The sequence below is a fragment of the Atta cephalotes genome (genome assembly GCF_000143395.1).
Source record: "Atta cephalotes unplaced genomic scaffold scaffold00016, whole genome shotgun sequence".
Classification (NCBI taxonomy): domain Eukaryota; kingdom Metazoa; phylum Arthropoda; class Insecta; order Hymenoptera; family Formicidae; genus Atta; species Atta cephalotes.
Window position 1 is genome coordinate 4,458,414 of NW_012130080.1, and position 9,860 is coordinate 4,468,273.

The window sequence follows — 9,860 nt, forward strand, 5'->3', positions numbered from 1 at the left end:
GAGAGAGAGAGAGTGTCTAAACACCGCCGCTGTTCGCTTCGATTTCCAGAACAGCTCAACTATTTCTGAAATTACATCCTCTAACATTATACTGACCTTATTGACAAAAAGAAGATCCTCACCTTCATAAGGGTCATTCCAAAATCTATTTTAAATCGAAATGACGCACTTCATTATTCACATTATTGCATCATCGTAATATCTTAAAAAGTATAAAAAATTCTATATGTAAAATCCTTCATCATTCCATAATAAAGTTTTTCTTAGCAATAACTTAAACGGACGGTATTTCCACAGTTTTTCTTTATACTTTGATATTAAAGAACTATTGATATTAATGATTAAAAGTTCAATTAAACTCTTTAAAAACATAAAGCTTGATGACATTAAATTATTAAATAAATAAAATTAAAACTAAATTGATTAATATAATTCAACGATTCGCAATCAACTTATCAATTCCTTTTCAATCAATTAGTTATCTTTCAATGAGTAATAAATAAGAATTGTTTAGTATGTAAAGAATAAAATTATATTAAAAATGATTTCTATTTTGTACAAATTTCAGATGGGAAGATCGAAATGGAAGAAGAAGATACAACAAGAAAAATCGACAGAAAGACAAACTGAAGAGTCGACAAATACAAAAATGCCAATACATAATTTGCCAGAAAAGTTTCTCTGTATGCATGTAAGTCTTCTATCCAAGTCTTCTTTCAGAATTATGAAATGCAATTTATTCATAAAATATATCTGCATTAAAAGGTGAAGAGCGGTACAAAGATCAGGAATGTTCTTGGCTACGCGATGAAGGAATTTCCCAGTTATAACAGTATTATCTGGACGGGGACCGGAAGTGGCGTCACGAAAACAATTTCTTGTGCAGAAATCTTTAAGAGAAAATACGAGAATCTTCATCAAGTAACAAAGCTACGTTACGTCAAGTAGGTTTGTCAAAATATATGTCAATGTACACTGTACAATCTTGACACTCTTGATTTAATCGCCATCTGATTTTAGCTCGGAAAAGTCGAAAGAGGATACTGTTAAGGCTCATCGGATACCGGAAATCCATATTTTACTGACTAAGGATATTAAAGACACAACTGAACTTGGGTGAGATTTACTAAATTAAGCCGTGTATAATTCATTTAAAAAATTATACATATGATGTTCATTTAATTTGATGAATTAGTCTGAAGATTTAATTATTTATATTTGACAACTCTCGAGATACTATATAACTTTGTCACACAATCACATTCTTATATTTGTTATTAGTGCCCATAAATCATAAACGAAAAAAATTTGAAAAAATTTAATTTTAAGAAGCATTTTTATCGATATTTAAATAAATTTGAATATTTTTTATTAATTAAAAATATTAATCCTAGTAAAGTTTGAGTGAAACTCATTTAATTAAAAGAAAAATATATTAGGTATATTAAAAAGAAATCCATTATTTTTCCATTCAATTTCATGCAAAAATAATGGATTTCTTTTTACTACACCTAATATTATTTGTAAAATATTTTTATTTTTAACACGTTTTGCTAATAGTTTTGTTATAATTATAAAATTAAAATTACTATCTTTTGAAAGTCTTTTTTATTTTCTTCGCGACATATAGATGCGTGTATATGAGAAATATATAATATTATAATCAAAAATTATATTTTTCAATAGATATCAAGCACCTGGAGATAGTGGAAGATTTCTGAGAAATGAAAATGCAACGGAATCAAAAACGATTACAACAGAAAACACTGATGATACGAAAATGAACACTACAGCGGAAAGCACTAGTGATGTGAATATGGGCGTCAGAACAGAAAGCACTGGTGATGTAAAACTCGACACAATAGAAAGCATTAATGATGTAAAAACGGGTAGTACAACAGAAAATACTGGTGATGTGTCTTGCATCGACGAGCAATCTAGAATAATGAACAAAAATAAGAAAAGAAAAAAAACAAGGCGATAGAAAACGTGGAACTACCTTCGAAAAAAAAAAACATCGTAACTAATATAAAAAATTGAACTAATAAAAAAATTGAATAGAAAATATTTTTAATTTTGTTCGCTATTCATATTTTTAAAAGAGCTCTTCATATTTTTAAAATTTTTTCTCCTTTTTTTATAAATATACAAATATATAATTAATAAGAATATAATTATGTTACAAAGTTGTATAGCTCTTTCGAGATATCAAAAGTAAACGATTAAATCTTCTAACAAATCAAATTAAAATGAATAATATTATGTGTATGATTTTTTTAAAGAATCATTCAAGACTTAATTTAGTAAATCTTACAAAATTTAAATATCTTTCGTTCTGAGTACTGATGATAACAAATTGCAATTAAACAGCCATACAAGATATCGCTTCATTCTGATAATAATTGCAAAATAGAAATAACACAGATCTTATGTAGAAAGTTTATTTCTTTACCATTATACATAGACAATTTTCATGGAAACAGTCACACGTCATATATGTATTCCTGCTGCATATTTTCTCGTCACATCTCGCGATATTCATTAATACATTATAACTCGAGTCTTTTTGTACTTACAAGTTTTATATACAGTGTTACAATATCCTCCTCTGTGCGTCGAATACGAAAAGAAACAATCTCGCAATGTCAAAGCCAGTGCTGCTTAATAGAATCTCGTTACGAGAAATATTCATTACAACTTTCATGTAACAACATGCATCGATATATGTTGAGTATGAGTTCTATAAATGGTTCTATCTTCCAGCGTATAACAAAAAACATGTGATCACAAAGATATTACTTTTTTAGAAGATGAAAATTACGTATTACAATGAACATTCGGCACATCAGAAAGTAATGCCATCATTGATCGATTGTCGTAAGATTTCATCTTAATCTATTCCGCTGGTTAAAAAAACTTTTCATTAAATATTATTCGTTTAAAAAACGACGCTCGTATTCGCGCTATAATTTTATAGCAGTACCTTATAATAGATTCGAAAAGACGACACAGACGATCGAATTGATAAGGCGCTCAGCCACTCTACATTTCTCTTTTATTGTAGTTTCGATCTAGTCTTATATCCAATATACTATGGAACAAGCAATCTGTCCAAAATTCACCGTAAACTATTACGAAAATTTCGAAAACAGCATAGGAAAGCTTACCATCTTGTGATTTGTATTGCTATATGGAATAAATGTATATGTACTATAAATAACAGTGCTATACCACATTTATCGCTATGTCTCTCTCGTTCAAACAATATATTTTATAAAGACCAACTACGTGATCACGATTATATATATATATTATGATCATTCTAAACTAATATGATGTATAATAATGTGTAAAATTCTACAATTGTTTATATAAATTCGCATTCTTCTGGTTATACAATTCGGCAACAAACATTCGAGGTGTTATCTTCACCTTATTGTTATTGAAATTTCTGTATAACTGGATCTTACCTCAAAAGCTGCTTTGATAAAGATTATTTTTCAAGCTAAATTTATTATTTTATCAAATGGAATAAAAGCAATAATGTAATTAATATTATTTCATTAGTTCTCTTTCATAATGAAAAATTCTGACGATTCAGTAGAATGCACGCTCTCTTTATAAGTAAATTAATCGATGACATTATAAAAATTTAATAGAATTTTAATAAAAGTAATTTGACAAAATTTTGTTTATACTTATTCCGAAATTTATGAACAATTATTCACGTAACTGAATTTGTGTAACATACATAATATGTATATAAATGAGTTATATATTTTTCCATTATACGTATTTAGTGCATAGAAAGATAGTCTATTATTTTTTTACAAAAAGATGTTTACAGAAGATAAAGTATAATATATATTATATAGAGATGAGACACTTTTTGTCATCTAGTAACTTCAATAGCGTAAGATGAAAAGTTTATAACATCATATCTCTCTTCCTTTTTTTTCTTTAAATATGTAATATATTATAAAAACTATAACAAAGATTAAATTATCATATACAATATGTTTTCCAAGAAATTTGATAGTTTTAATGAAATTTTATCTTTGCACACAGATCTTAAATCTTAAATTAAAAGAATTGAATAAATGTAAGATATTGTGCTTATCAGATACGAGAAATATTCTGTTTACAACAATCATTGAACAGCTATTAATAAAACATTCAAGGAAAATTTCTGTTCAATATAAGGTACTGAGCAAAGATGAGAATATGTCTTTTTCAAGATCTTTGAAATTTGTCACAGTCGTCAAGAAAATACAATTCGACAACTCTAATAAAGCAAGCGTCTTGAACGTTATCATACATTTAAATTCAGAAATTTTTTTATATTAACTTGCTCTATATTAAAACACGAATTAAAAAAAAGTAATGTAAACTCTAATGTAATACGAATTTTTAAATACAATTTACATACATATTTTTTACTTTTCGATATTTTGTATATATTGAAGATAGATTATAACAAATTCATATTATTTAAATAAGAGTTGAACTTTCTGATCTCTTTCAAAGATCTTCGTTATATTAATCACGAAACGGACTAATGTGTGAATATTAGCATTTTTCTGTTCTTACTAAATCTGGCAATTTGACTTTGGGCAATACGATCGCAACGTTAGATCCTATGCTTCGCTTTCTGTTGCGCCTTCGCCTTCCATAATAGGTACTATCAAATTGTCCTTTGACATCAGATTATATTTCGTTACAAATGCCGTAAACCTATAACAATGGAAAATAATAATTCTCCTTTGTAACACAACATCAGAAAAATATTCATATATCTGCAGATCACATTCTTTACCTGCGGCAAAGGAAAGTTTCATTTTCAAATTCATCAAATATTGTTCTATGATGGAAGTATGCATGAGAAAATATTCTGTAAACCCTACGACAGACAGAGCCAAGTTTTGCTACAGAAGATTCTTTGATGCTGATTCTGAAATACAATTTTACACAGGAAAATTTTCATACAGGTTTATTTATGATAAAAATGTAAAGCATTATGAATAAGACATGAAAGAGATACCTGCTGGGAAAATATTTGTTGCTGTTAAGTAAACATGCCGCTCCATCCAATGTGTGTCGCGTGTAATCAATTGCTGGACACTCCTTGGGAGTTTTATGTGCCGCGCATAAAAATATCCACTGTTCAGTGGCTGTCATCTGTGTACAAGTTTCAGGATGACATTCTTCTTGCAGTCTAACTGCCAAACCATTGAGCTCCATGCAGAATTGCCTGAGATGTTCGTATTTCCATACACCTTCATCATTGGCCTCTGGCATATTGAGTATCAAATCAATATTAGATGGATCTCTTCTAATCATTTGTTGAATGTACTGTTGCACGGCCAGCGTGCTATCCATTTCTTCAAACGGCTCATCCGGCCACCTACTAAAATCCTATAGAGCAAAATAAAGCCTTGATCGTAAGCTCTTATAAAAATAATTAAATTTACGTCAGCATCCTCATAAACAATCGATTTCTTCTTTACTATATAGCTCATTACAATGTAAAAATAGATCTAATATTACGTATAAACATAGTACTCTCTGCGTATTTTACTACTTACAATATTGAATCAATAAAAACAACCGAGAGATAAAAGCGTACATAAAACACGCAGATAAGAATACAAAGAAATTATCTGTCGATCTGTCACGCTTCAATAAAGGTAAAAAAACTAAAAAGATGTTGTGAAACTAAATGATGCTAGGAATTTGGGGACAACATTCACGTAGTGTAAACATTAGTTCCATTTACTCGGAATTCATTGATTTCATCGGGGAAGTGTCAAATGAAAGAGGATGTGCCAAGAAATTTCCACTATCAGGCGGATTCTGATGATTGAGGTGTCGCCCGACAGTATGACGGTTTCTTAACGAAATTATAACAGCGTTAATAACCTCTGCTTTCGTCCCGGGCCTGTTTCTCCGTAGGATCGTGGGTCCGTCCGCCATCTTCATCTTGCCAGGTGTTATCCTCGGAACAACCGGTGCGTGGTGCGCTCGACTGGCGTGGAGACGGTCACTTCGTCGCCACGATAGACGCACCCGCGAGCGACGATTCGTCCCACCCCGGTGACAAGACGAGTCAAGCCCAGTACTCCCAGTAGTTGTCCAGATTGTTCCGCCTGATGAAATGACGCATGCGCATCGTGCGCGGCCCATTCAGGCGTGAAGGAAAAAATGGATATTGTATTTTAAAGCCTTTTATCGCATCCTCGTCGATTTTCATGCGAAGGAAGAATCACGCGACTGCTCTTATTAAATATTCACCACGCGTCTGTTCATTCCAGAAAAACGAGATGTTACTTTAGCGTGATTTTGATAATTCGAAGCAATTTTAATTAATTATAATAAAATATTACTGTTACTTGAATCAATCGTTGATTAAGATAATTGGAGTTTTATTGGTTTTTTAACTTCTTATTAAAATTTTTCTAATAATCTCTAATGAAAAAAATTCTCATATTATCTCACATTTTTGAGAATTTTTTTTAAATTTATATTTTTATGAAGAAAGATTTCTGAAAAAATTCTTTATACTTCAAGTTTTTTTTTCAGAAATTATAGAACAAAAAATCTTGAAAATCTTAAATTATTTCAAAATTCATGAAATACATGAAAGGTTCTAAAAAATTTTTTGTCCTTCTACCAATATAAATTAACTTTAATTTCAGTTTAATAATTCTTAGTAAAATTTTAATCTACATTGATAAAAACGGACTCTAAATTTTTCAAGTACTTTTGAAAAAAGTGTTCTCATGAATCAAAAAGTTTGAGAAATTTTCTAAAAAATTATAAAATTATATATAAAATTTAAAAAAATTCTGAAAAATTAAAATTAGAAATAAATTTTCTATTTAGATTATATTTTAGCGAAAAAATATAATATTTCATATTGAAATGTACAAGTCACATCAAATCATTTTTTGCTGCGTCTGATTCACTTTCATTTCAAGTCATCAATGTACTTTTTAGTCACTATACATTTCGTCATGTGACAATCACAAGGAATGTCATGCTCCACTTCCTCTGCATCCAACAAACTCAATTCCATATTGTAACGCCTCGGATGTGACGCATCTTTTTTCAATTCGAATTTGAAAGCAATAGGTTCGTTCCTTGTCACTTCCATATCTTCGGGCAAGACCACTGCAGTTTGCTTCCAATGCGTCGTTTTGTCATGAGGCCCCGTAGACAGTTCCGAACCATCTGGAAATTCGACTGCAAACCAAATGCACATCCCTTGGAACTTTCCATCCTTTTTGCATACCGATACGTAGTTCTGTCCACCTAGTAAATCTATCTCTTCCACAGAGATGCACTCCAAATCCAGCCATGCAAGCAATTTGCCTTCCGTCAAAATATCATCTTGATTTACAAGCAGAATTTCTGGTTTTAAGGATTTAGTTTTTCTATACTCCTTTCCAATACACCTAAATAAAAATTGAACATATTGTCTAAATTCTTAGGACTAGAATCTCACTCTAAAGAGTGAAAATTGAGCCAGTCTCGAAAAAGTAGCTCAATTTTCAATTTTTAAGAGTGAGATTTAACTTTTCAGAGTGAGTTCACTCTAAAAAAGTTTTAGAGAGTACTGCAGAATAAATATACAGTATTTGTGATAATGAAAAAAGAAATGATGAAATGACAAACGATAGTATTCAAACGACAGTATCTTACTTTTGTTCTTACTTCTGAAGTAATACAATTACCTCATACTGACTCCGCATACGTTATTCCAAAAATCATACATGGAAGGTAATTGACATGGCGAGGCATATAATTTTGCAATGGATGGAAATAACAGACCATCCTCGTGTAATAAGTTATCCCTAGCGAATAATACAGAATCTAACATTCCTTCGTGTACTAAATAAAAACCCATCCATTCCGACACAATTATGTCTACTTTCTCCAAACTGTCTGGAGAGATGTCCTCTACTTTATTGTGAATTACTTTAACTTTGTCCTGCACATTATTTTCAATTGACACTTGCTCGATACTGTTTGCCAGCATACTTGCTTCCACTGCGTAAACTTTCTTTGCACCAATTTGTGCACAAAAAATTGATAATATACCTGTACAAAAAATATATATGAACAAAATATGTAACGTACATATTATGATTATACATATCCCTTAAATACAAGAATACCTGAGCCAGCACCGATATCCATTACTACTTTGTTTTGAAATTTCTCTTTGGAATTAAAAATGGCAGTTTTATATGCCAAGACACGTGTTTTGTCATTTAGCATTAATTGATGAATCTAAAAATAAAATTCAATGTAGTAAATATAATATACATAATAATGATTATATATGTATTTATTTCACTTACGTCAAGTTCTTCATAACTTTCAAAGTATTGATCCATTATTCATTGACACATGTACAAAGTGTAAACAAAAATTATGTGAAGCAATCCACAATTCTTATTATTCTTAGTGTTGTTTTCTATTTATTTGGTCTTCGTTTATTTGAACAATATTTTCATTGAAAAATATATGAATCAAAAATGTATCTTGATTTTTTTTGCAAATCGATCACGTGGATAACATCTAATTCAATCTTCTTGTTTATCTCACTCAATATCAATTAAATCTGAATTTTAAGTAATTTTCAAGATATTAATATCATTATTTTATGTTTAACGGACGAATACAAAAATAAACACAGGAAGTCTATTTTTAAATAATTTCGGGTATACAACTCCAAATTTCTGAAATATTTGTGTGTTTAACCATTTACGTGAGACTTCTAACCTCTCTTTTAAATGATACATGTACAATTTACGTTATATTACGATTTTAATTAATAGCATTAAAAATATTTTATTTTATATTTTTATTTATAGATTACAATATTTATTTAAAACAAATATTTAGTTTGCACATTATTAAAAAAATAGACATGAGTGAGAATATACACAAGTATAAAGAATAATATCATTTAACCTTATCAACAAGAATTAATATTTTTATATATATTATATATGCTAAATATATATTTTTATATATACTATTAATAAATATTCTAAATATGTAATATGCTGAATGTAAAGATTTATATGCAATTTCCAATATCTTAATATTTGGGATTAGGTTTGTTGTCATTGGTAAACACTAACCCTTCTTTTTCCATCATACGCCTTTTAAATTCCATCTGCTTTTCCATTTGTTTCCTTTTCCTCTCTAGGCAATTAGTGTTTAAAAATTAGATATTTTTGCATAGAAATGATTCAATGAATACTAAATTTTCAATGTTACCTTGTCTTAGTTTCTCTTGAATTGAATTCTTTTTTTTCGATGAAGGTTCGTCAAGCTGAACATTTGTAGATGACGATTGATTAGTCTCAAATATATTTACAGTAGATTCCAAAGAAGGAGCTATGTGTGTAAGAATTCAACATAACATATATATTGCAGTATGATTATAAGCTAAGAACGACATAACACTAATTACAACTTATTCTTCAAAATTTTAAAGTTTTTAAGCTGTTTAGAATTAACTTTTTTAATGCAAGAAAAGTATTCTTAATTTGATCTTTGCAGTCAAAATGTATCACATTACATTCCATAAAATCATAAGAAAAATAGTTATTTTATACAAAATAAAAAAACTGAATAAGATTGAAAAAAATAGAACAATATAAAATCTTTTTAAGAAATTCTTAAAAACTTTCTATAATAAAAGATTTTTGACACTCTCAGATCACTCTATATTTTTTCTTTATATAATATATATATATATAGTATATATAATATATATATAATATATATAATATTATNTTACTACTAGTTACTNTTANATTTGTTAGTTTTACGTTTAGTTTAGT

At 29.0% G+C, this 9,860-nt stretch overlaps 4 protein-coding genes across 4 annotated transcripts in view; 1 reads left to right on the top strand and 3 right to left on the bottom strand.

Annotated features, from left to right (window-relative positions):
- LOC105618437 (ribonuclease P protein subunit p25) overlaps positions 1-1,984 on the top strand; it is a 4,334-nt gene extending 2,350 nt beyond the window's left edge. Inside the window, exons 2-5 of the mRNA XM_012199977.1 lie at positions 569-691; positions 766-944; positions 1,021-1,116; positions 1,687-1,984. Of these exons, the coding sequence (XP_012055367.1) occupies positions 569-691; positions 766-944; positions 1,021-1,116; positions 1,687-1,984 (696 nt within the window). The remainder of the gene's footprint in view (positions 1-568; positions 692-765; positions 945-1,020; positions 1,117-1,686) is intronic.
- Positions 1,985-4,637: 2,653 nt separating this feature from the next.
- LOC105618320 (MOB kinase activator-like 4) lies at positions 4,638-5,979 on the bottom strand. Its single transcript, XM_012199862.1, has 4 exons — positions 5,920-5,979; positions 5,042-5,415; positions 4,817-4,951; positions 4,638-4,734 (listed from the first exon to the last, which is right to left on the bottom strand). Exons 1-4 carry the CDS (start codon positions 5,977-5,979, stop codon positions 4,638-4,640), a joined length of 666 nt encoding a protein of 221 aa, XP_012055252.1.
- Positions 5,980-6,967: 988 nt separating this feature from the next.
- LOC105618321 (probable protein arginine N-methyltransferase 6.1) lies at positions 6,968-8,399 on the bottom strand. Its single transcript, XM_012199863.1, has 4 exons — positions 8,364-8,399; positions 8,178-8,292; positions 7,734-8,100; positions 6,968-7,454 (listed from the first exon to the last, which is right to left on the bottom strand). The coding sequence occupies exons 1-4, from the start codon at positions 8,397-8,399 to the stop codon at positions 6,968-6,970; spliced, it is 1,005 nt and encodes a 334-aa protein (XP_012055253.1).
- Positions 8,400-9,109: 710 nt separating this feature from the next.
- LOC105618322 (DNA repair protein RAD52 homolog) overlaps positions 9,110-9,860 on the bottom strand; it is a 1,890-nt gene continuing 1,139 nt past the window's right edge. Inside the window, exons 5-6 of the mRNA XM_012199864.1 lie at positions 9,292-9,411; positions 9,110-9,216 (exon numbers count right to left, since the gene is read on the bottom strand). Coding sequence (XP_012055254.1) covers positions 9,110-9,216; positions 9,292-9,411 — 227 coding nt within the window. The remainder of the gene's footprint in view (positions 9,217-9,291; positions 9,412-9,860) is intronic.